The sequence below is a fragment of the Odontesthes bonariensis genome, chromosome 7, assembly GCF_027942865.1.
Source record: "Odontesthes bonariensis isolate fOdoBon6 chromosome 7, fOdoBon6.hap1, whole genome shotgun sequence".
Taxonomy (NCBI): domain Eukaryota; kingdom Metazoa; phylum Chordata; class Actinopteri; order Atheriniformes; family Atherinopsidae; genus Odontesthes; species Odontesthes bonariensis.
This window is the reverse complement of record NC_134512.1, coordinates 39971912-39998739: the sequence shown is the minus strand read 5'-3', so window position 1 is coordinate 39998739 and position 26828 is coordinate 39971912. Positions and strand designations below refer to the sequence as shown.

At 43.9% G+C, this 26828-nt stretch overlaps 1 protein-coding gene across 2 annotated transcripts; it reads left to right on the top strand.

Moving 5' to 3' along the window:
• The first annotated feature begins 5776 nt into the window (after nt 1-5776).
• On the top strand, nt 5777-26510 carry LOC142384513 (endophilin-A3-like). 2 transcript variants are annotated; one of them, XM_075470790.1, is made up of 10 exons: nt 5777-6009; nt 8371-8439; nt 8524-8596; nt 14255-14398; nt 17155-17288; nt 17911-18069; nt 19647-19750; nt 19881-20005; nt 20093-20131; nt 23151-26510. In XM_075470790.1, the coding sequence occupies exons 1-10, from the start codon at nt 5965-5967 to the stop codon at nt 23360-23362; spliced, it is 1104 nt and encodes a 367-aa protein (XP_075326905.1). In that variant the 5' UTR covers nt 5777-5964; the 3' UTR covers nt 23363-26510. The 2 variants fall into 2 exon arrangements, with proteins under 2 accessions (XP_075326905.1, XP_075326906.1); XM_075470791.1 differs by lacking the exons at nt 8371-8439; nt 8524-8596.
• Nucleotides 26511-26828: the final 318 nt, after the last annotated feature.

Genomic DNA, 26828 nt, shown 5'->3' with positions numbered 1-26828 from the left:
TTGGGCTCTGGGCCTTTGGGCTCTGTACCTTTGGGCTCTGTGCCTTTGGGTTCTCTACCTTTGGGCTCTGTACCTTTGGGCTCTGTACCTTTGGGTTCTGTGCCTTTGGGCTCTGTACCTTTGGGCTCTGTACCTTTGGGCTCTGTGCCTTTGGGTTCTCTACCTTTGGGCTCTGTACCTTTGGGCTCTGTACCTTTGGGCTCTGTACCTTTGGGTTCTCTACCTTTGGGTTCTGTACCTTTGGGCTCTGTACCTTTGGGCTCTGTACCTTTGGGTTCTCTACCTTTGGGCTCTGTACCTTTGGGCTCTGTGCCTTTGGGTTCCGTGCCTTTGGGTTCCGTGCCTTTTGGTTCTGTACCTTTGGGCTCTGTACCTTTGGGTTCTGGGCCTTTGGGTTCTGTACCTTTGGGCTCTGTACCTTTGGGTTCTGGGCCTTTGGGTTCTGGGCCTTTGGGTTCTGGGCCTTTGGGCTCTGGGCCTTTGGGCTCTGTACCTTTGGGCTCTGTACCTTTGGGCTCTGTACCTTTGGGTTCTCTACCTTTGGGTTCTCTACCTTTGGGTTCTGTACCTTTGGGCTCTGTACCTTTGGGTCCTGTGCCTTTGGGTTCTGTACCTTTGGGCTCTCTACCTTTGGGTTCTCTACCTTTGGGTTCTCTACCTTTGGGCTCTGTGCCTTTGGGTTCTGTACCTTTGGGTCCTGTGCCTTTGGGTTCTCTACCTTTGGGCTCTGTGCCTTTGGGTTCTGCGGTTCTCCGGTTCTCCCTCTGGTTCTGAACCTTTGGGTTCTCCGGTTCTCCCACTGGTTCTGTACCTTTGGGTTCTGCGGTTCTGCGGTTCTCCCTCTGGTTCTGAACCTTTGGGTTCTGCGGTTCTCCGGTTCTCCCTCTGGTTCTGAACCTTTGGGTTCTGCGGTTCTCCCTCTGGTTCTGAACCTTTGAGTTCTGAACCTTTGGGTTCTGAACCTTTTGGTTCTCCGATTCTCCCACTGGTTCTGAACCTTTGGGTTCTCCGGTTATTCCACTGGTTCTGAACCTTTGAGTTCTGTACCTTTGGGTTCTCCGGTTGTCCCTCTGGTTCTGAACCTTTGGGTTCTCCGGTTCTCCCACTGGTTTTGAACCTTTGGGTTCTGCGATTCTCCGGTTATCCCACTGGTTCTTAACCTTTGGGTTCTGCGGTTCTCCGGTTCTCCCTCTGGTTCTGAACCTTTGGGTTCTCCGGTTGTGCCACTGGTTCTGAACCTTTGGGTTCGCCGGTTGTCCCACTGGTTCTGAACCTTTGGGTTCTCCGGTTCTCCCAGTGGTTCAGAACCTTTGGGTTCTCCGGTTGTCCCTCTGGTTCTGAACCTTTGGGTTCTCCGGTTGTCCCACTGGTTTTGAACCTTTGGGTTCGCCGGTTCTCCGGTTCTCCCTCTGGTTCTGAACCTTTGGGTTCTCCGGTTGTCTCACTGGTTCTGAACCTTTGGGTTCTCCGGTTCTCCGGTTCTCCCTCTGGTTCTGAACCTTTGGGTTCTCCGGTTGTCCCACTGGTTCTGAACCTTTGGGTTCTCCGGTTGTCTCACTGGTTCTGAACCGTTGGGTTCTCCGGTTCTCCCACTGGTTCTGTACCTTTGGGTTCTGCGGTTCTCCGGTTCTCCCTCTGGTTCTGAACCTTTGGGTTCTCCGGTTGTCCCACTGGTTCTGAACCTTTGGGTTCTCCGGTTGTCTCACTGGTTCTGAACCGTTGGGTTCTCCGGTTCTCCCACTGGTTCTGTACCTTTGGGTTCTGCGGTTCTCCGGTTCTCCCTCTGGTTCTGAACCTTTGGGTTCTCCGGTTGTCCCACTGGTTCTGAACCTTTGGGTTCTCCGGTTGTCTCACTGGTTCTGAACCGTTGGGTTCTCCGGTTCTCCCACTGGTTCTGTACCTTTGGGTTCTGCGGTTCTCCGGTTCTCCCTCTGGTTCTGAACCTTTGGGTTCTCCGGTTGTCCCTCTGGTTCTGAACCTTTGGGTTCTCCGGTTGTCCCTCTGGTTCTGAACCTTTGGGTTCTCCGGTTCTCCCTCTGGTTCTGAACCCTCCCTGTAGAACATTCCTTGTTGGTCTCAGACTGTTTTCCTGCCTCTGAGGTCACGTTTCCTGTTTCATATTCATCTGCAGTTCTTTTGCAGTTCTTTGTGCTCATTTTGGACCTTCTGATGTATTTATTTATGTATTCACTGAATTAGTGTCTCCCCTTGTTGTCGTTTCGTGTTCCAGTCGTTTGGCTTCTGTCCGTATTATATCACATATCCGGCTCCTCGCTCATTTTTCCATATTTGGGATGGTGTTTGATGGTAATTTGGAGCTTTAAAGGAGACGTTTTGCACGGCTTTGTCATCTTTTATCATGTCTTTGTAGCATAATCGGGTTCCTTGGTGGTCTTTTGGAATCTAATCCCAGTTTTTGTTGCCATGAAATCATTTTTGTAGCTTGTTCTTCTGCTCTGAATACTTGCATCTGTTCGTGGTCATCAGACTTTGATTAGCTAATTCATTTAGCTCCATTTTAAGTTTATTTAGCTGTTTCCACTTTGCTACTTTCTCCTCAAGTATTTTTCACTCTTACAGTCGAGTGTATTGTTGCTTTCATCATGGTCCTTTTGCATATCTTTGTAGCTTCTTGGTAGTTTTTCCTCATATTTGTCATTGTTTGGTTGCACTTTGTAGTCATTTCCATCTGCATACAGTTCATTTCTGCCACTTTGTCACCTATCTGCAGCTCTTTGTAGCCACTGGATTTGTTGTTGCTCTTTGAAGTCGTTCTGCATCTATTTATTGTTACTTTTGTGTCTTTGTGATCATTTCGCATAATTTTGTGATCATTTTGCTTCTCTATCAAGTCGTTTCTATCTCTGAACACTTGTTTTCTAGCTCTTGTGATTATTTTGCATGTATTTGTAGTCGCAGTGTCGTCGTTTTGCTTCCATCTTTCACTTTCTGTGGTTATTTTGTGTCTGTATTGGTGCTTTTGAGTCTGTTTTGTGGGTGTTTTTCCTCTCTGATGTTCATGTTGAGTATTTTTTCGCCTGTGTTGGTTATTTTGAGTTTTTTTAGTCATTTTTATTTTACTCTCTGTGCTTTTTCTGTGTTTCTGAAGTCAAATAAAAGTCATTTGCCCCTTGCGTTTGAATTTTGTTCATTTAATTGACTTTTGAAATACAGATGGGGCCCCTTTAAGGGGATTTGAGTTTTTTTTTTGTTGTTTTTAGCATCAACACTTGGAGCATCAGCCGGAGCAGCATCATATCTCTGAAATAAGGCAACACATTTAAGCCCCTTCTACACATTTAAGCCCCTCTACAGGCGGGCCTTCCTGTGATAAACACCGCTGGTGTCTGTGGATAAATTCACATCCACCGGCTGACTTGAGGCCAGCTGTTCCCTACTTGGTCTGAACTGCAGTCCCAACTTGGCACACACGCACATCCCGCAGCCTGCCCCGCAGGAGCGTCTCCCCGCCGCAGAATAACGCACCGCCGCCCGGCGCTCACTCACCATTTGTGGGCAGATATCCCGCAGCTGCCGGCGGCCCCTCCGTCACTCCGCGGCCGCGCACTCGGTGCCTCCGCTGGGCTCAGACGCAGGAAGGAGCAGCGCCGCCTTCTCCGGTTCTTTCATAACGCTCCATGTCCGCCGCCGCGCGCGTGTGGACATACTTTTCTCATGACCGCGCGCCTCACTTCATTCCACTCAGCGAGCGCGCGCAAGCGCAAGACAGACAGAGCGGAGCGGAGCACAACGGAACACGTACGTGTGCGCGCGCGCGCGCGCGTGTAGATAAGCGCTTGTGAGTCCGGCTTCCTTCTGACGTCAATACATTCCAGCGCGCCCCCGCCGCGCGCCAGCAGTAAGCAGCAGCCAGCGGCCGCGAGCTCCGCGTGCGTCGACGCGAGAGGAAAATAACTGAATGAAGGCTCCAGAAGTCCAAAAAATTATGTAACGTTTTTCTGTGCCGTGACTCACGCGCAGGATCCACATGCACGCGCTCTGTGCACGCGTGGCTGCGGCTCTCTTCACACTTTGATGTGCATGTTTTATGTTTTATGTCCTTTTGTGGTTATTTTGTGGTTATTTTGTGATTATTTTGTGGTTATTTTGTGATTATTTTGTGGTTATTTTGTGGTTATTTTGTGATTATTTTGTGATTATTTTGTGGTTATTTTGTGGTTATTTTGTGGTTATTTTGTGGTTATTTTGTGATTATTTTGTGATTATTTTGTGGTTATTTTGTGGTTATTTTGTGGTTATTTTGTGGTTATTTTTGTGTTTCTGGGTCAGAGTTGAATCTATTAGAAGGAGCTTTGTGTCTCTTTTTGGTTGTTTTGTCTGTTTGAAGTCATTTAGAGTATCTTTGAGGAAACCTGAAGATTTGAATAAATGTGGATAATCTAATCCCACCTTTCCTGAGTTTTTTCCACCTGTTTGGACACATTTTGGCCTTTTTGTTCTTCTGTGGTATTTTTGTGTATATTTAGCTCATTCTTCTTTCTTTATGGTAGTTTTTTGTCTGTGGTTCATGTTTTTCTCTTTCGTATATTTGGTGATTGAGCACATCTTTGCAGTTTTGTTCATTTTATGCTCAAAATCACGTCTTTGTGGTCAATATATGTCAGTAATTTGTCTCCTTTTTAAATAACTTGAGGTGATTTGCTCGTTTATGCAGTGAAATGACATTTCTTCCTGTTAGTTTTGTTTCTTTGTCGTAATATTTTGTCACTTGGAACATTATTTGTGCTTAAAAATGTGAATTTCCTGCAGACATTTCTAATAAAAATCACTGCTGTATATCTTTTTAGGGCATTATTGAATGACAAATATAATTTAGTATTAGATATCATCGTGTAAATGTGAGCGTATTTGTGTTTGTTGATTTATTTCCCTGAAAATGTCGGATGAATTTATCTTGATTTAATGCTTTTCTGTTTTTTTCTAAAGGTTTCAGGTTTCAGGTATTGTTTCACTGTGAAGCCGCATCAGTCTGCAAGATGATCTCATCCCTGTTGCTCTTTGTGTCACTTAGTTACCATCAACAGGACAATGGCGCCATCTAGCGGCGGCTATCTTTCCTTCTTTTTTCACATGAACTCCATGCACTCATTTGGTACAGAAGCCCGTTTCTGCCACTTAATAAATATAAATTTAGAAATACTAACTCATAATTATGAGATACTAAGTCAAGATTATGAGATATTAAGTTAAGATTATGCGATACTAAGTCAAAATTACGAGATAGTATTTCTAAATGTATTTTTATTAAGTGGCGGAAACGGGCTTCCATACATGCAGACAAAATAAAAGCCTTTGTGTTCCAGTCTCTTCAGTCATAGAGTTTCATCTTTCCTGCTCGGTGACTCGTCCACAACAAAAGCACATTATGTGCGTTTCCAGCAGCATAAACTGCTGCCACTCCGGAGCAGAGTCTCATTGTTGTCCTCCTCCGTCACCAGCTTCACATTTGCTTTACAACCCACACTTGTCTCTGAATTATAACAGAGTTTAGGCGCCATCTGTTGAATTCAGAGTCTCTAATCTCGTGTCCACATTTTGAAATGAGATGTTTCGTTTGTTTTGTTTTTGTCACGCTGAAGCCGTAAAGTTTGCGTGATTTTGGCGCCATCTAGTGGCCAAACGAACAAGCTGCGTGTGTTTGAACACAGAACAATCAGAATCCTTTTTATCATAATAAGCTTAATCCTCAGTAAAATGACAATAAATTGTATTTAAGTTAGTAAGTTAGTCATCATAAGAGACAACACAACGTGGAGCTGGTTCCGGTCCCGGTTCCGGTCCCGGTGCAGGTCCCGGTTCCGGTCCTGGTTCCGGTCCCTCCCGGTCCTGTTTCCGGTCCCGGTTCCGGTGGGCCGCTGCACAGACTCCCTGCGGGGGACGGAGCACCTCAGACGGGATGCAGAGTGCCTGCAGCCGGCGGCAGCTCCGCTGATCCCGGTAAAGATGTCGGTGTCCGGGATGAAGAAGCAGCTCCACAAAGCCAGCCAGGTAAGCGGGCCGAGCCGAGCCGGGCCGGCCTGGTGCTTCAATTCTGCAGGGATGGGTCTGATATGATATAATATAATAATAATATATAACTGATATGCGGGGGGGTAACAGGATGAGCGCGTGCTGCTATCAGCGCGTGCTGTGAGGCTTTACTGCGACACGAGGCCTGCAGCATCACTCCTGGTCCGGACTGTTTGTTTCATCCTGTGGATGTTTGTGGGGATTTTATTTCTCTGGATGCTGAGATCTGTGCTGAATACAGTCTGTGTGTCCCTGCTGTCAGAACCTGATGCAGCCATGCATTTATTCTGCAGCCTAAAGCTCACCTGAGCAGAGCTACATACAGGCTGCAGATACTTAGCCTGAACAATAATAATAATAATAATAATAATAATAATACCACAGTATAAAGATGCTCCTTACAACCAGGGGAGCAGTAATCCATCCCAGCAGTGGAATAAAACATCACTCTTTGTTCACTGAAGTACACTTTGGAGTTGTTTAGCTTATTTCCTTCTTCAAATGAAATCAAATTTATTTATATAGCACATTTCATGTACAAAACAATTCAAAGTGCTTTATATAAAATAAAAGCATGGCAGCAGGGAGTGGAAGAAGCATTAAAATACATAAAAGAATAAAGTGAAATAAATTAAATTATTGAAATGATTAAAACCAGCAACAGTCCAGATAAGTTCAAAGATAGCGTGCAGATTTCATGCATAGACACATGAGAACAGAAATGTTTTTAACCTGGATTTAAAAATGTCTCCATTTGGTGAAAGTTTAATCTCCACTGGCAGTTTGTTCCACTTGTTTGCAGCATAACAGCTAAATGCTGCTTCTCCATGTTTAGTCTGGACTCTGGACTGGACCAGCTGACCTGAGTCCTTGGATCTAAGAGCTCTGCTGGGTTTATATTCTCTGAACACATCACAGATGTATTGAAAATGAGGCTTTTTGGTAACATCTGGTGGGTAAATGCACCTGAAATGAGACTTTTTGGTAACATCTGGAGGGTAAATGCACCTGAAATGAGGCTTTTTGGTAACATCTGGAGGGTAAATGCACCTGAAATGAGGCTTTTTGGTAACATCTGGGGGTAAATGCACCTGAAATGAGGCTTTTTGGTAACATCTGGAGGGTAAATGCACCTGAAATGAGGCTTTTTGGTAACATCTGGAGGGTAAATGCACCTGAAATGAGACTTTTTGGTAACATCTGGAGGGTAAATGCACCTGAAATGAGGCTTTTTGGTAACATCTGGGGGTAAATGCACCTGAAATGAGACTTTTTGGTAACATCTGGAGGGTAAATGCACCTGAAATGAGGCTTTTTGGTAACATCTGGGGGTAAATGCACCTGAAATGAGGCTTTTTGGTAACATCTGGAGGGTAAATGCACCTGAAATGAGGCTTTTTGGTAACATCTGGAGGGTAAATGCACCTGAAATGAGACTTTTTGGTAACATCTGGAGGGTAAATGCACCTGAAATGAGGCTTTTTGGTAACATCTGGGGGTAAATGCACCTGAAATGAGGCTTTTTGGTAACATCTGGGGGTAAATGCACCTGAAATGAGGCTTTTTGGTAACATCTGGAGGGTAAATGCACCTGAAATGAGGCTTTTTGGTAACATCTGGAGGGTAAATGCACCTGAAATGAGACTTTTTGGTAACATCTGGAGGGTAAATGCACCTGAAATGAGGCTTTTTGGTAACATCTGGGGGTAAATGCACCTGAAATGAGACTTTTTGGTAACATCTGGAGGGTAAATGCACCTGAAATGAGGCTTTTTGGTAACATCTGGGGGTAAATGCACCTGAAATGAGGCTTTTTGGTAACATCTGGAGGGTAAATGCACCTGAAATGAGGCTTTTTGGTAACATCTGGAGGGTAAATGCACCTGAAATGAGACTTTTTGGTAACATCTGGAGGGTAAATGCACCTGAAATGAGGCTTTTTGGTAACATCTGGGGGTAAATGCACCTGAAATGAGACTTTCTGGTAACATCTGGAGGGTAAATGCACCTGAAATGAGACTTTTTGGTAACATCTGGAGGGTAAATGCACCTGAAATGAGACTTTTTGGTAACATCTGGGGGTAAATGCACCTGAAATGAGACTTTTTGGTAACATCTGGGGGTAAATGCACCTGAAATGAGACTTTCTGGTAACATCTGGAGGGTAAATGCACCTGAAATGAGGCTTTTTGGTAACATCTGGAGGGTAAATGCACCTGAAATGAGACTTTTTGGTAACATCTGGGGGTAAATGCACCTGAAATGAGACTTTCTGGTAACATCTGGAGGGTAAATGCACCTGAAATGAGACTTTCTGGTAACATCTGGCCTCTGCTGCAGCTGCTGAATGAGAGGCTGATGGGAGCTGAGGGGACCAAGCTGGACGAAGACTTCCTGAAGATGGAAAAGGTAAAACTTCCAACACAACATGAGAGCTTGAGGCCTTCATGAAATGAGAGCTGAAGCTGCTTTCTTTCTCCGTTTGTCCGTCAGAGTGTCGCAGTGATCCAGGCTCTGCTGGCTGAGCTGGTGTCCAAAACCACCGAGTTCCTCCAGCCCAACCCAGGTACCACCGAGCCGGGGGATCAGCTTTATGCTGTTTCTGCAGTTAGCTTAGCTTAGCTTCCTTAGCTTCCTTAGCTTCCTTAGCTTCCTTGGCTTCCTTGGCTTCCTTGGCTTTCTTAGCTTTCTTAGCTTTCTTAGCTTCTTTGGCTTCCTTGGCTTCCTTGGCTTCCTTGGCTTCCTTGGCTTCCTTGGCTTCCTTGGCTTTCTTAGCTTCCTTAGCTTTCTTAGCTTCCTTGGCTTTCTTAGCTTCCTTAGCTTCCTTGGCTTCCTTGGCATCCTTGGCTTCCTTGGCGTCCTTGGCTTCCTTGGCGTCCTTGGCGTCCTTGGCTTCCTTGGCGTCCTTGGCTTCCTTGGCGTCCTTGGCTTCCTTGGCGTCCTTGGCTTCTTTGGCTTCCTTGGCTTCCTTGGCGTCCTTGGCTTCCTTGGCGTCCTTGGCTTCCTTGGCTTCCTTGGCGTCCTTGGCTTCCTTGGCGTCCTTGGCTTCCTTGGCGTCCTTGGCTTCCTTGGCTTCCTTCGCTTCCTTAGCTTCCTTGGCTTCCTTGGCTTCCTTGGCTTCCTTGGCGTCCTTGGCTTCTTTGGCTTCCTTGGCTTCCTTGGCTTCCTTGGCGTCCTTGGCTTCCTTGGCTTCCTTGGCTTCCTTGGCATCCTTGGCTTCTTTGGCTTCCTTGGCTTCCTTGGCTTCCTTGGCGTCCTTGGCGTCCTTGGCTTCCTTGGCTTCCTTGGCTTCCTTGGTGTCCTTGGCTTCCTTGGTGTCCTTGGCTTCCTTGGCGTCCTTGGCTTCCTTGGCGTCCTTGGCGTCCTTGGCTTCCTTGGTGTCCTTGGCTTCCTTGGCTTCCTTGGCTTCCTTGGCGTCCTTGGCTTCCTTGGCGTCCTTGGCTTTCTTAGCTTCCTTGGCTTCCTTGGCTTCCTTGGCTTTCTTAGCTTCTTTGGCTTCCTTGGCTTTCTTAGCTTCTTTGGCTTCCTTGGCTTTCTTAGCTTCCTTGGCTTCCTTGGCTTCCTTGGCGTCCTTGGCTTTCTTAGCTTCTTTGGCTTCCTTGGCTTTCTTAGCTTCCTTAGCTTCCTTGGCGTCCTTGGCTTCCTTGGCTTCCTTGGCTTTCTTAGCTTCTTTGGCTTCCTTGGCTTTCATAGCTTCCTTGGCTTCCTTGGCTTCCTTGGCTTCCTTGGCTTTCTTAGCTTCTTTGGCTTCCTTGGCTTTCTTAGCTTCCTTAGCTTCCTTGGCGTCCTTGGCTTCCTTGGCTTCCTTGGCTTTCTTAGCTTCTTTGGCTTCCTTGGCTTTCTTAGCTTCCTTGGCTTCCTTGGCTTCCTTGGCTTCCTTGGCGTCCTTGGCTTTCTTAGCTTCTTTGGCTTCCTTGGCTTTCTTAGCTTCCTTAGCTTCCTTGGCTTCCTTAGCTTTCTTAGCTTCCTTGGCTTCCTTGGCTTCCTTGGCTTCCTTGGCTTCCTTAGCTTTCTTGGCGTCCTTGGCTTCCTTGGCGTCCTTGGCTTCCTTGGCTTCCTTGGCGTCCTTGGCTTTCTTGGCTTCCTTGGCTTCCTTGGCTTCCTTAGCTTTCTTAGCTTCCTTGGCTTCCTTAGCTTTCTTAGCTTCCTTGGCTTCCTTGGCTTCCTTGACTTCCTTGGCGTCCTTGGCTTCCTTGGCGTCCTTGGCTTCCTTGGCGTCCTTGGCTTTCTTGGCTTCCTTGGCGTCCTTGGCTTCCTTAGCTTCCTTGGCTTCCTTAGCTTCCTTGGCTTCCTTGGCTTCCTTGGCGTCCTTGGCTTCCTTGGCTTCCTTGGCTTCCTTGGCTTCCTTGGCGTCCTTGGCTTCTTTGGCTTCCTTGGCTTCCTTGGCTTCCTTGGCATCCTTGGCTTCTTTGGCTTCCTTGGCTTCCTTGGCGTCCTTGGCTTCTTTGGCTTCCTTGGCGTCCTTGGCTTCCTTGGCTTCCTTGGCTTCCTTGGCATCCTTGGCTTCTTTGGCTTCCTTGGCGTCCTTGGCTTCTTTGGCTTCTTTGGCTTCCTTGGCGTCCTTGGCTTCCTTGGCTTCCTTGGCTTCCTTGGCTTCCTTGGCGTCCTTGGCTTCTTTGGCGTCCTTGGCTTCTTTGGCTTCCTTGGCTTCCTTGGCATCCTTGGCTTCCTTGGCTTCCTTGGCTTCCTTGGCTTCCTTGGCGTCCTTGGCTTCCTTGGCTTCCTTGGCGTCCTTGGCTTTCTTGGCTTCCTTGGCTTTCTTGGCTTTCTTGGCTTCCTTGGCTTCCTTGGCTTCCTTAGCTTCCTTGGCTTCCTTGGCGTCCTTGGCTTCCTTGGCTTCCTTGGCTTCCTTGGCTTCCTTAGCTTCCTTGGCGTCCTTGGCTTCCTTGGCGTCCATGGCGTCCTTGGCTTCCTTGGCTTCCTTGGCTTCCTTGGCGTCCTTGGCGTCCTTGGCGTCCTTGGCTTCCTTGGCGTCCTTGGCTTCCTTGGCTTCCTTGGCGTCCTTGGCTTCCTTGGCTTCCTTGGCTTCCTTGGCTTCCTTGGCGTCCTTGGCTTCCTTGGCTTCCTTGGCGTCCTTGGCTTCCTTGGCTTCCTTGGCATCCTTGAGTTCCTTGGCGTCCTTGGCTTCCTTGGCTTCCTTGGCGTCCTTGGCTTCCTTGGCTTCCTTGGCTTCCTTGGCTTCCTTGGCGTCCTTGGCTTCCTTGGCTTCCTTGGCATCCTTGGCTTCCTTGGCTTCCTTGGCTTCCTTGGCGTCCTTGGCTTCCTTGGCGTCCTTGGCTTCCTTGGCGTCCTTGGCTTCCTTGGCGTCCTTGGCGTCCTTGGCTTCCTTGGCTTCCTTGGCTTCCTTGGCTTCCTTGGCTTCCTTGCACCACACCTGTTTTTGTTTGTGGATTTTTCTGGACTTTGCTTTAGTTTCCTTGCCTGTTATTTAGTCGTTTGTTGTTTTTAGGATTCAGCTGTTTGTGTATCTAAAGTGTAGATTATAGATTATATATATATAAATTATTGTATATATAGATTATAGAGTCTTTTTGTTTTTAGCTCCTCGGTTGGTCGTTTTGTTTGAGCTCAGTTTGTTTGACTTCTTGAGTTATTGGTTATCAGGATTCTTCAGTTTTCTCTCATGTTTTTGTCTTTATCCGGTTTATCAGTTAGTCTTCTTCCCTCTCCTCTTATCCTCAGCTCCACTCATTCAACAAATCTGCAGAAAACTGTGTCTGTAAATTGTGAAACACGTTCAGATAAATGTTCCTTAGGCTTTGAATGATCCATCATCTATAATCCAGAAATCATTCTGGAGACGTCTCTGTGAACAGGGACACAGCTGGAAGTCGGGGATCTTCAGGCCCTCAGGTAGCTCTCAGGGCCTGAAGATCAACTCAATAAGTTATCAGAGTTACTAAGTTTGCCTTCATCGTGCCTCCTGCCTGTTTGCCCCTTTGTTTGGGTACTTTTTCTACATTTAGTTACCCCTCTGTTCTGCAGGGGTAAGGTGATCATCAGGGATGGGAATCGAGAACCGGTTCCCAGTGTTTCAATTCCTTGGAATCTTTTTGGCGATTTTGCAAACGATTCCCTTATCGATTCCAGTGGGCGCGAATGACGTCACCACGCAGCGTTGCGTGGCGAGTCCAGCGCAGCCAGCAGCCAACAGTAAACATGGCGCCCAAGCGGTACAAACGCTCGAAACTTTGGTTACACATCCCTAAAAAAGACGACAACAGGGCAACTTGCAAAGTGAATATTTCACCAAAGGGAGGAAATACTACCAACATGCAATAACTATGAATGAATGATTAACGTTGGTGAATCTGAACCCAGCAACGTTAGCAACGTTAGCATGTCCTCGGCTAACACTGCAGCTAACTAACTAACAAACACTGCCTATCATGTTAGCAGCATTTGCCTGATTGTAAAAGCTGCTGTTAGTAACGGTTAAGGTTAAATGAAGGCCTTCTCAGGCATTACATTTAGATGAAATCATGAGAGACAGAGCCTGACTGGCTCAGAGCCAGAGGCTGGTGGTACTACCCCCAGTTCACCTCTACCTCCAGCTTCTCCTTTCACCAGAGCAGGAAGAGTTCAATTACCCAGGCCAGGATAGACCAATGTGGACCTCACCGTTGTTGGGTTTGTGAGGTCATGACTCGTGTTACTTCTAAACTAAACAAAGTTGATGCTAATCGACCGGTTTGTTGTCCTTTTTCTCCAAATGAGAATCGATAAGGGAACCGACAAAGAACCGAATCGTTAAAGGTGGGGTACGAGATGTTTTCTGGAGCATTTTTTATCATATTGTCTGAAAACCTGCTCACGACCCCATTGCACCCACTAAAATAGAATGTTTGGGAAAAAAAACGAAATCTTTTAGACCATTGTAGAGGGTGTAGCAAGAGGAAATGTCTGACCAATAGAAGTAATGATGAGAGTCACTTCTATTGGATTCTGACACGGCAATCAACCGTCAGCCCCCCTCCCCCCTCCCCCTGCGCGTTCACAGACTCGTTCATGTGTTTTGAAGGCGTAGTTTCGAGGGGTGGGCTGAAGGGAGAGGCAAGGTTGTGTATTTTCAAAAATATAGCTTGCAGGAACCGTTTTTCCAAGATCTCAGACCCCACCTTTAAGGAGAATCGAAAATGGAATTGGAATCTTAAAAATCTTATCAATTCCCATCCCTAGTGATCATGGCGAACCACCTGCCTGTTGGAGCTATTTATTCCTTATCTTCATTACTTTGAATTTTGTTCAAATTTATTCTTGGGTTACTTTATATTTTGGGGGGTTATTTACTGAGTTTATTTGTAGGTGAATAATTGTTTGTTTTCTGTTTCTTTGTTTTAAGTTAGACAGGAAGGACTGTGGGTCCATTTCCTTTAAGTATAGGGACTGGTATAGGACCAGTATGGATCGGGGTGGGGCCTGTGGTTTTTTTATCAGAGCAGGAGAAGCAGCAGAGGACAAAGAAAAGTTTGATCTGTATTATTTTCTTGCCAGCTGGAAAAATAAACCGTCAAACGCAATCTTCAGGTGTTGGACATTGGACTTCTTTTGTCTGCGTACGAAACCCAACCCCAGTTCAGTACACTGGAAAAAATGCCCCTCCAAAAATAAGTAAAAAAACAACAAATAAAAGACGTTTTTGCTTGAAATAACCAAAAAAATCTGCCAATGGAACTAGTGAAAATCAGCTTGTCCAGATTTCTTGAAATAAGATGTGATATTTGGGACTTTTGAGTTAAAAGTGATCTTGAAATTAGCTTAAAAACCTCTTCAAATGAAAAAAAAAAGCTTGTTTCATGTGAAATATGACTCAAAACAAGATGTTTTTAAGACTTTTTCATTTAACAAGATATTCCAGATGTATTAAAACAAGTCCCTATATCTGGCTGAAATGGTGCTTGTTAGACAGTTGTGTCTGATTATTAAGTGTAATGAGATACTCAATGAGACAAATATACTTGGTAAGATTTAGATTTTTTCCAGTGTAGTGGCTTGTTTCAACTTATAGGATGTTTGGTTTGACAAACAATCGCCACAACAACTACCTGCAAGACTTAAAAACCTAGTTTTAGGGCTAAGGGTTCAGAACAGGGTTTGGGATTTAACTTTTCTGTTCATGTGCATCCTGAAAATGTGGAAAAAATAAAGAGAAGATTCAATGTAAACCGTCACAGAAGCAGCTAACTGATGTGCTCATGGAGACTGAACGTGTCTTTCTCTGCAGCGTACAGAGCTAAACTCAGCATGCTCAACACCATGTCCAGGATACGAGGCCAGGCGAGGGCGACGGGGTACCCGCAGACAGAGGGCATGCTGGGAGACTGCATGCTGCTGTACGGCCAGGAGCTCGGAGCTGCCTCTGAATTCGGTACGATGTTGGAAGAAAAAGTTTTGTAGATAAGAGATGGGCTGTGTTCGAAACCGCCTACTACATACTGCATACTACATACTGCATACTGCATACTACATACTACATACTGCATACTACATACTGCATACTGCATACTACATACTACATACTGCATACTACATACTACATACTGCATACTACATACTGCATACTACATACTGCATACTGCATACTACATACTACATACTACATACTGCATACTACATACTACATACTGCATACTACATACTGCATACTACATACTGCATACTGCATACTACATACTGCATACTACATACTGCATACTACATACTGCATACTGCATACTACATACTACATACTGCATACTACATACTACATACTGCATACTACATACTGCATACTACATACTGCATACTGCATACTGCATACTGCATACTACATACTACATACTACATACTGCATACTGCATACTACATACTACATACTGCATACTGCATACTGCATACTACATACTACATACTACATACTGCATACTGCATACTACATACTACATACTGCATACTGCATACTACATACTACATACTGCATACTACATACTACATACTGCATACTACATACTGCATACTACATACTGCATACTACATACTGCATACTACATACTGCATACTGCATACTACATACTGCATACTGCATACTGCATACTGCATACTACATACTGCATACTGCATACTGCATACTTCCATACTACATACTGCATACTGCATACTACATACTGCATACTACATACTACATACTGCATACTGCATACTACATACTGCATACTACATACTGCATACTGCATACTACATACTGCATACTACATACTGCATACTGCATACTACATACTGCATACTACATACTGCATACTGCATACTACATACTGCATACTGCATACTACATACTGCATACTGCATACTACATACTGCATACTACATACTACATACTACATACTGCATACTACATACTGCATACTACATACTGCATACTGCATACTTCCATACTACATACTTGCAAACAGCATACTCATCGATCAGACAGTATGCAGAGCGTTTACCCACAATGCATTTGGCTCCTGCCCGAGCCGAAATCAGCCGGCCTGAAGCTGATTTCCCTTAAGCTCTAAACTCTGTAAACTTTAGCAACATTTGAAACATTTTCAGGTGAGAAAGTAGTCGTTTAGATCCCCAACGTGTTGAAAACCTGACAAAATACCGGCTGTTTACAATTTTGTTCCCACGAATTCGGCGCTACTAAAGCTAGCCGCTGTGAGCTAACGCACTTCCGGTTATTTTCACAAAATAAAATACCCGTTGCCTTTTATCATAGGGAAAGCCATTACCATACAATTGGTGCTTTTGTTTTGAAAACAGGAAGTGAACCTACCCTCGTTGTAGCTAGCTTGAAACTGCCGTTTTGACAGGAAATGACGATCGGCGACGTCACGTTACGTTGCATCTTGGGTAGTTTGAGTATGAGTAGTAACCTCATGATGCATACCCAACATTTCAGAGAATCTAGTATGCATCCGGGAACTTAAAAAAAGTTAAAGTTAGTATGAGTAGTAGGAGTAGTAGGAGAAGTATGCGGTTTCGAACACAGCCATGGTGTCATCATCTTTTAACTGTAACAGATCAGTCTCGTTATGTAGGGATCATATAAAACAGACTAATGCGATCGGAGCATTTGGGTCAGAATTTGTTTCAAATCTGCAGGATCTTAATTAAGTGCAAGAAATGTAAGAATCTCAGTCGGATCAGAAACTCTGGAAATGAAATGGATGTGAGTTTCAGCGTGATTACCTCTGATGTCCGACCTGCTGGATAAACGTCTGAAAATCACTTTTAAATCAACTGTGTGGAACAATTACTGACATCTAGTGGTCAAGTTGGAGATGGCAGCCATCTCAAACGCTGTCCACCTGCCGTCCAACAGCAAACTGCATCTGTGTCTGTAGGATGGATTATCTGTTGGGGGGGAAACTGGAGATCTTTGCCATCAGTGACCTCCAGCTGGGCAAAGATCCACCATGTTTGTTTCTCCTCCATCTCGCCTGAATTCTCTTCTTCCTAATTTCAGGGTTCATTTTTCAGGCCTGGAGAGATTTAACTTTAAGTATAATGTGGTCTCTGAATATAAATTACAATAACAAGGTTTACAGTCAGCATTGTAAACCATATCCATATACCCCATATTTCTTATTGGTTCAGTCTGCTCATTTAAATTTATTTTTACCTTTATTGTTAAATGTACAAATCTGTTGTTATTTATTTTACTGATGTTTATTATTATTATTATTATTATTATTATTTACCCTACTCTTCATACTGTAGATTTGTATATAGCTGATGTTTATTGTTTATTTTTATTCTATTCTATTTGCTTGTTTTTACTTTAATTGTTTACATATCTTTTATACTGTACGCTGCTCCAACACAATAATTTCCCAAATTGGGATTAATAAAGAATCTATCTATCTATCTATCTATCTATCTATCTATCTATCTATCTAGTTCCCAAAGAGTCGTTGAGAAGTTTTGTTGTCCTTGTGGAGGAAATTTTGTGGCATAAATATTGAAACTAATTTATCTTTAATCCAAAGAGGAGCCTCTTGGTCTTTTATGAAAAAAGGGAACAGTTATTTCTGCTTTCTTTGAACAGCTGGCAGCATGTTGGCAGCAGGTAGAACTTTCCTCTTTTCTTCGTCCTGCCTCCAGGTGGCGCTCTGGCTGCTGTGGGCGGAGCTCTGCAGCAGGTCGGGCAGGCCCGGGACGCTCTGGACGTCAACGTTAAACGCACCTTCATCGACCCCCTGCAGGACCTCCATAACACGGAGCTGAAGGAGATCAAGGTGGGTCAGCATTCATCAGTTTGGACCGTTTGCTGCTCTGTTCCTGACTACACTGGAAAAAATGCCCCTCCAAAATTAAGTAAAAAAAACAACAAATAAAAGACGTTTTTGCTTGAAATAAGCAAATAAATCTGCCAATGGAACTAGTGAAAATCGGCTTGTACAGATTTCTTGAAATAAGATGTGATATTTAGGACTTTTGAGATAAAAGTGATCTTGAAATTAGCTTAAAAACCTCTTCAAATGAAAAAAAAAAGCTTGTTTCATGTGAAATCTGACTCAAAACAATTTGTTTTCAAGACTTTTTCATTTAACAAGATATTCCAGATGTATTGTATTAAAACAAGTCCCTATATCTGGCTGAAATGGTGCTTGTTAGGCAGTTGTGTCTTATATTAAGTGTAATGAGATACTCAATGAGAAAAATATACTTGGTGAGATTTAGATTTTTTCCAGTGTGGAGCGTCTCATCAGGGACTCGTTTCACCTGAATTATACGCAGACATTTCTGTTCCCTCTGATCTCACGTCACCATGAGGTTCTTATTTGTTCTGTTGAAGCGTTCTCTTTGTTACAAGCTGTGAGGCCGTTTCTGATCCTCTGACTTTGTGTGTCTCCTTAGTTCCAGCTGAAGAAAGTGAGCGGTCGTCGGCTGGATTTCGACTATAAGAGGAGACGAAGTGGGAAAGTCCCGGCGGAGGAGATGCGGCACACCTGGGACAAGTTCATGTCGTCCAAAGAGCTGGCGGAGAAGAGCATGTTCGTCCTGCTGCTGAACGACGTGAGTTTAAAGCAACTCAAACACAGAGAAGGCATCAGCCGGGCACAACCTGTCCTCCTCCAGTGCTCCTCTCTCCTCTGGAGTCCCTCAAGGATCTGTTCTTGGCCCGATCCTCTTCTCATTGTACCTGCTACCACTGGTTTAATAATAATTATAGCCAGGCACAACCTTTCTTTCCACTGCTATGCAAACGACTTACACATTTATCTACCATTGAAGCCAAATAGTAAAAATGTTCTTTGTTTAACTGTAGTGCTGATATTAAAGGGACAGTTTGCCTCTTTTGACATGAAGCTGTATAACATCCCATATCAGCAGCATCATTTATGAACATCTTCTTACCCCCTGCTGCGTCCTGTGAGCAGAGTTCCAGCCTCGTTTTGGTGTTGATGAAGGTAGTCCGGCTAGTTGGCTGGGGTTTAAAAAACAAAGCGTTTTGCTTCTCAGAACAATATGCGTTCAACAGAGTAATACATTTGCATCACAAAATGGTTCTCCAGGAAAAAGTCAGACCTCACAATCTCTTGGCCCTATTTTCTCTCCCTTCATATCAATGCGTACAGGCACCTAGCGACATGTATTTATTCCTTTCACTGTTCTTTTATTGTTTTTATTTGTTTTTACTTCTTCTTCTCTTTATTTATTACCTGCCGTAAAGTACTTTGGTACACCGTAAGGATTGTCTGTAAAGGGCTGTAGAAATAAAGTACATTTACATTTACATCACGGAGGGACTCCACACTTTCTTCATCTGGAAAATCAGCATTTCATGGGTTAAAACACACCGTCTACGGTTACTGTCCGTGTTTCTGGGAGATGCTTTTTGGTATGAAACAGATCTGGGGTGCTGTTACTTAGCAGCTTAATTCATGTGGAGTCAAAAGATCCAACGTCCCCTGGTGGGTGGAGTGCAGGACAGAAATACATGAAGTTAAACAGGAACTGTTCTCCCTGTGCCGCCCGTTTATCACATTCTGTGTAAGAGTTAACGGGGCTGATCGTGATGCTGCGGGGACGTTAGAAAGTCACCGTTATAAAAGGGAAAATATCACTATTTCAAAACATTTGGGGTCCTTTTATGGAATATATGGAGAGTGTAGATTTAAGTAATGTGGGTAACGAAGACGAAGAGGCGTAGTTGTTGGTAGTCCTTTCTGTGATTGATTTTCTTTTGATATTTGATTTTTTTATTTATTCTGTATGGATTGTACATCTGAATCTGTATTTTTCAACCATATAGGTACAATAGCAAAATAATATGGGCTTATTCTGGACAAGATAGAGAAACATTTACTGTTCTGGTTGTTGTTGTTGTTTCTTTTCTTTTTGTTTTTTGTTTTATACTTGTACTAAGTGTTGCTCTATATTATCTCATAAATATCTGACTTATAAGGAAGGACAATTTGAATGTTGGATAATAACTTTGCCCCTGATGTCTCCTTGGATATGAGAGCGCTCTTATTTCTGAATATATGTGTGTTTTGGAAACATTTTGAAAACTCAATAAAGATAATGTTGGGGAAAAAAAGAAAGTCACCGTCTGTCCGACCGATCCGCTCTGATGTTTCCTGCTGCAGGTGGATCGGATCAGTTTCCTGGCAGCTCTGGTCGCTGCGCTGCTCGACTTTCACCGCAACGCCCATCGCATCCTGCTTGGTCTCCATGGCAACCTGCAGGCCAGGTGAGCCCCCTCTGACCTCAGAAGCATGACGCTGTGGTGGAATGTTCGGTGCTTTATTGAGCAGGTGTTTTTCTTCTAAATAAGTCTGTTTTTATACCCTTTAATCCCTCCAAACCTTCTGGTTCATCAGGCTGACCGCTGCCAGTAACAAACTGGAGCGACGGTTCAGATCCAAAAAGATCCGGGTCAGAGGTGACCACAGCAGCAGCGCTGGGCTTTACCATCAGCCGGCGGGCGCGGCGCCGCTGGCTCCAGGTCCGCTGACTCTCATTTTAATGTCTCATTTTAAATCTGTTTCATGTGTAAGATTTTAAACACCTTCTTTCCTCCGTCTGTTGGCAGCATCACGGTCCCGACCCGGCAGTCCCGTCTCCACTTACAGTAAGAAAAACACACGTTTTCATTTACAGATACGTACACGTCTTTTTTCCTGTAAGGGTTGTTTTGCACCAGTTTTCTTCAGATACTTTTATTTTCTTACATTTCTCCATACTTGGCCTACCTGGGGTTGAAAGTCTCGATAAATGAACGGCGTTTCAGCGGGCATATACGGCGAGTGTGACTCATATTTTGAGCGACAAAAAAAAAAATATATATATATATATCTATATATATATATATATAGATATATATATATATAATTTATTTTAATATTTCAAGATCACAATAATCTTCGAATTTAGAACTACAATAAAAAACACAAATAAAATACACTTCAATTGGATACTTTTTAAATTTATTCTCCCAAGCCACGCGGAGCTGCAGCATCAGGATGGAAGCTGCGGCCTGCCGACCCCTGATGTAGCAGAAAGCTGTGATTCTTACAGACTCAGTGTACCGAGTATACAACGTAAACTCACTTTGAAGTAGTGCAGCAGGTCTCTGCAGGTGAGTTTTACTCCTCCAATTTCTTTTTCCACCAGATTTTCAGGTGACAGAAGTGCTGGGATGAGCTTAACCAGCACCTTCTTGAACTCCACATCGATATCTTAGACAACGCACATCAGAAAATGTCACCGCTTAAACAAGGTTTTTAATGCTTCAACAAATGCTGCTGGAAGCCTGTTTGAAATCAGCATTAGGCTGCTGTGCCAGGTTTCTTAGTGACAGCAGTCTGCAAGTGTTTTGGGCAGATTACGTGGAATAACAGCCATGTTTTCTACATACAGGAAAAAAGACGTGTACGCTTTCCCGGCCTTAATGGGTTAGGGGTTTTTTCCCCCACGTTTTCACTTTGACTCTTTCCAATAAATCAAAGTCCATTTCAGGCCATCGAGGTTTAGGAATTCCAAAGTGTTCATGATGTATATGAAAGGGTTGGGGGGGGGGTCAGGAAAGATGCCGTCATCAGGCAGGATGAGCAGGCATCAGCAGGGAATTAAGGTTAATTTTTATACATGTTGAGGAGTATTTGTCAAAGAAATCGTGGGTGTTGAAGCTCAACATTTCCAGCATCGACGACTGGGAATCCTTCAGATCTTTTGGGTAAAAAAATAGTGTCTGAGGTCCCCGTGGCTTCCTTTAGAATCACTGGAAAGATGTCTGATATTCTGATGTTGATCTGCCCTCAAACGCAGTTTTCTCAGGTAATTAGAGCGTCAGTCTTTTCTTTTTTGTCCACGAGTTGTTGCTGTCAGCTTCAGCTCCTCCATGTGAGACGTTATAGTTGGTAAATGTGTGTTTCTGTAAAGGAAAAGTTGGCTGTGCCCACTGTCGCAGCCCTGAGCGCAGCACCCTCAGTGAAAATGATCGATGCTCAGCTCCTGCTGTGATTGGTCAAAGTTTCCCATCACTAAACGTTTTAAAACACTAATCTACTTTAAAAGTTATTTAATATCCTCTGGTGAAAGATTATTCTGGAATAATCATGAGACGAGGCATCAAACAAAGGATGAAGAGACCCTTTGGGGTTTAAAACTTTTAAATCTTTATTTATGTAGCCTTTAACACAGCCGTGGCTGAAACAAAGTGCTGTACAACACAAAACACAAGGCATAAAACACAAGAACAATGCAAAAGCAACAATATTAAAACAGAATATGTTCCAAATCGAGCTCTAAGATCATCAGGTGCTACTTCATTAAGTGTTCCTAGGATGAAATATAAAAAGACGGGTGAAGCTGCTTTCTGTTTTTATGCACCAAAAATCTGGAGCTCTCCCTCAGTGTACATTCGTCAGTCAACAGATATTACAAACTTTAAAAAGCAGCTAAAAACACATCTATACACCCTCGCCTTCTACTAGTTTTATAAATTCTATTATTAGTATTATTACAATCACTGACCAGGTTGGTAACCTCGGAGTGTTGATAGACTCAGATCTGACTTTCAGCAGCCACATCAAAGCTGTCACCAAGGCAGCTTTTTACCATCTCAGAAACATCAGCAGAATTAAAGGTTTCCAGGAGAAACTCATCCATGCATTCATCTCCAGCAGACTCCATCACTGTAACGCTCTTTTAACTGGACTTCCCACAAAGAGCATTAAACATCTGCAGCTCCTCCAGAACGCTGCTGCTGGAGTTTTAACCCGGACTAAGAGATCTGAACACATCACAGCAGCTTTAAAATCTTTACTCTGGCTTCCAGTCAGGCACAGAATAGATTTTAAAAGCCTGCTGATGGTTTACAATCTGTGATCTGTTCAGAGAATATAAAGCCAGCAGAGCTCTGAGATCCAAGGACTCAGGTCAGCTGGTCCAGTCCAGAGTCCAGACTAAACATGGAGAAGCAGCATTTAGCTGTTATGCTGCAAACAAGTGGAACAAACTGCCAGTGGAGATTAAACTTTCACCAAATGGAGACATTTTTAAATCCAGGTTAAAAACATTTCTGTTCTCATGTGTCTATGCATGAAATCTGCACGATATCTTTTAACTTATCTAGACTGTTGCCTGATTTTAGATTCATTTAAATGATTTTATTTGTTTCTCTTTATATTCTTTTATGTATTTTTAATGCTTCTTCCACTCCCTGCTGCAAAGCTTTTATTTTATGTAAAGCACTTTGAACTGTTTGTACATGAAATGTGCTATATAAATAAATTTGATTTGATTTGATTTATTATTATTACTATTTATATATTACATTTGTTTCTCTATTTTATTGGTAAATTAATTTTTCTATTTTTAGTACTTTCTGTCATTTATATCTATTTCCTCCTCACTCTACCCCCCCCCCCCCCCCCCGAGTAACATGTTCTATTGTGCTCTATTTTGTTATTCTTGTAGTTATTTTACGTTATTTACTTTGTATATTGATCTTATTTGTAAAGCACTTTGAGCTACATTTTGTGTATGAAAGGTGCTATATAAATAAATTATTAGTATTATTATTATTATTATTATTATTATTAATAAAACGGATCCGTTTTTTCTCTCTGAATGTGTCTCCCACCCAGCTGACGGTCGGCTGGTTCTGGATCAGCCGTGCTGTCGGGCGATGTTTCCCTTCCTGCCGAACCACGAGGGCGAGCTGCGCTTCAGCGCGGGCGACGTCATCGTCCTCACGGGTCAGGCGGACGACAACTGGTTCGAGGGCGCGGTGGGCGGCCGGTCGGGGCTCCTCCCCGTCAGCTACGTGGACGTGTTGGTGCCTCTGCCGTTACCGTGACGATGAGATGAGATCCCACTTCCTGTATTATGCAAATTTGTAGCTTCTTTTTTGCACTTTATCACGAGCGAATCGGTCCGTCACAAAGGGAAGGAAGGCCGTGGTTTGTGTTGCCTTCAGGAAAAGCTTCCTTTCTCTTTCTCTTTCTAAGAAAATAGAAACAAAGCGCTGCATTATAAGCCTGTTTGGTGTCGTGATTGTGAGGTTCTTCAGTCTGAAGCCGTCCCAGAAAACTCAGGGTTCTGTCCACAGATTGTAAACTGGATCAGAGAGGCTCGGCAGGAATGTGTTTCCAGCATCCAGATGTGCTTTAGAGGCTTTCACCTACACTCAGCTGATTAAAAGGGCTCTTACACAGTGATGAAAAGCGATGAGTCTCCTCACAAACTGTCACTAACCCCGTCCTGGACTGCACGCAGCCTCCAGAGGTTCTGATTATTTCTGATTATTCACGTGTTGTTGGTAGAATCGAAGCAAACTGGCTGCAGACGTGAGGACACCCAGCGCCTTTTGTTGCTGCCGGTTCTGGATGTTTGTTAGTTGTGTAAGAGCCCCGATGAACCCCAATGAGCTCCAATGAGCCCCCAATGAGCCCCAATGAGCCCCCAATGAGCCCCAATGAGCCCCAATGAGCTCCAATGAGCCCCCAATGAGCCCCAATGAGCCCCAATGAGCCCCAATGAGGTCCAATGAGCACCAATGAGCCTCAATGAGCCCCAATGAGCCCCCAATGAGCCTCAATGAGCCCTCAATGAGCCCCCAATGAGCCTCAATGAGCCCCCAATGTGCCCCCAATGAGCCTCAATGAGCCCCCAATGAGCCCCAATGAGCACCAATGAGCCCCAATGAGCCCCCAATGAGCCCCCAATGAGCCCCCAATGAGCCCCAATGAGCCTCAATGAGCCCCAATGAGCTCCAATGAGCACCAATGAGCCTCAATGAGCCCCAATGAGCCCCAATGAGCTCCAATGAGCACCAATGAGCCCCCAATGAGCCCCAATGAGCCCCCAATGAGCCCCAATGAGCCCCAATGAGCTCCAATGAGCCTCAATGAGCCCCCAATGAGCCCCAATGAGCACAAAGAGCGACTCACGCTCACATGGTGAAAATCTAGCTTTCCTGCGGGATAAAACCAGAGTCCAGGGAACCAGCTTTAGAACATTAACAAGCACATGGATAAGAAATGCAGATGAAGTCTGTATGACACACACAGATGAGTGATGTGGGAAGTGGCTGCAGGTTAGTCAGGAGGCGGCGAAGGTCCGGGGAAGGTCCGGCGAAGGTCCGGTGACCGAGCTGCTGGTCTGAGATTAGTCAGTTATTCGTCTCAACAACCGATCAGAAATCAGGCAGCTTCTCTTCATTTGGCAGAAACGAACTAAATAATCCAACTCTTCAGCTACCTTAGAATAAAAGCAAAAACAAACTCTGAGATGGTTGAAACCACGCAGTCACAGGAAACAGAACAAAGCAGCAGGAAAGTGGTTCAGACTTCAGTTATTTCCAAAGAGCTCCAGCAGCAGGAGACCCAGACCGGGCTGATGAGCTGGAAGCTGGTTACCGAGCAGAAAACGTCCGGACAAACAGAGTGAGAGGCGGGAGAAGACATCCTGCATCTCTGGAACCGTCCCACAGACTTTCAAAAAGAACCTCCTGAAGTGTTGCTGCCAGTTAAAGTTGTTCTGGACCTGCTGCTCCAAAGCATTTTGTGATCTCACGCTCAACAAATAACTCAAAAACAGCAAAAACAAGCATAACATGTAACTTCTAGCAGGGTTTATATAAACATCAGAGCAAAGGTCCTGAAACTTTATTCTGATACTAAACTGTGTTTGCAGCAAAAAAAAACTTGAATCTGGAATCTTTTATTTAATTTGAAACTTTAATTAACAGTTCAAAGAAATCCTCTCTGATGAACTTGATGTATCGAGAAAACAGAAGCAAACGTAGAACCTGCTGCAGCAGCGAAAGTAAAAACCAGAATCTGCAGGAACAGCGTTCTGGAAGCTTCTCCAACCAGCAGGTTACCTGCTGACAGGTGAGGGTGTCAGGATATAAAACCTGTTTAGACCTTTCAGCATTGATGGAGCCTTTCCAGATGTGCAGGTCTCCAGTTCCAGAGACACATCTGTGGAGCCTGAGAGCCTGAAGGTCACACACATCCAGGACTGATGTTCAGCTGTTCACAGAGATGTCTCCAGATTCTCTAAATCTTTTGATGATATTATGATATGCAGATGGTAGAATATTCAAAATCTTCCCAACTGTATGTTGAGAGAAATTATTCTGAAATTGCTTCTCAATCATGGACACATTTTTTCGCAGATTGCCTATCCTCTGCCCATCTTTCTTTCTGAGAGACTCTGCATCTCTAAGGTGCTCTCTTTACACTCAATCATGTCACTGACCTGTTCCCACTTAACACAATCACATGTTTCCACATGTTCTTCCAGCTGTTTCTTCTTCCCACCCTGACTTTTAAAGGCCTATCTCAACTCTTTGGAGACGTTTTGCTGTAAAACAGTAAACATCAGTAAACAGGAAAACATCTTTTTCAACATTTGGTATCTTTTAAATGTTATATTGTGAATGAAATATTGGTTCATGAGATCCTCAAATCGTTGCATTCTGTTTTTAATTGATATTTTACACAGTGTCCCAACTTTTTTGGAATTGGGGGTGTAAGGTAGAAGACATGCAATAAGCCTTTATTTGCTAAATGCACTGCTACTTTAACAGAAAACTAGTTTCAGTACTAACTACAGTAGCTGATAATGCCACAGTATAAAGTCCTGTAGACAATGAACTGGAGATTAATCAGATTATTATGTGTCTGTGTGTTCATGTAGGACTGAGGCAGAGGAGAAGAAACTCTTTTATTCTTCTCTTTCAGGGAAAAGTCAGATCAGTCTGTGTATCTTCACTTCAAACCTTCTTTCTCAGATTAATATTCCCTCAACCTTCTTAGTGAGAAACATTTCCTTTGAGCTTAATGCTGTTAGAAATAAACTCACAGATGTGTGATGATATTCGTGGTGACTTTAGGAAACTACTGCAGCCTGTGATTCATAACACAGATGTTTGTTGTACAACAGAATGTATGTCAGCAATAATTTCTTTGGTAATAAATACTCTCCTGTTTCGTGAACTTCTTCAGTGTTTGACGCAGCTTCATAAATCTACTGTAGACGATGAGAACAAACTGATTTAGATTCACCAGATTTATCTGGAACTGTGTTCAGTTTCCACCAGAACAAATCAAGATGAAGATGTTCTGAACCTAAAAACATTTGTTCCTGTTCTGAGCCCCAACATGAGAAAATAAAGGGTCATTCCAGACGCTTCAGAGGACAAGTCAGGCATGAAAAGTGGTTAAAAAAAGGCCTTTAATGCTCTATTATATACAGTTCTGTGAAGCCTTCATGTATTTCAGTAAATCAAAGAAAACATCAGTATTTTTAACTTA

Bases quoted from the DNA above. Each gene is read 5' to 3' on its own strand.
- LOC142384513 (XM_075470790.1), top strand. From the start codon at position 5,965: ATGTCGGTGTCCGGGATGAAGAAGCAGCTCCACAAAGCCAGCCAG. The intron at 6,010-8,370 runs GTAAGCGGGCCG...CCTCTGCTGCAG, and splicing joins AGCTCCACAAAGCCAGCCAG to CTGCTGAATGAGAGGCTGAT. The intron at 20,132-23,150 runs GTAAGAAAAACA...TCTCCCACCCAG, and splicing joins CAGTCCCGTCTCCACTTACA to CTGACGGTCGGCTGGTTCTG.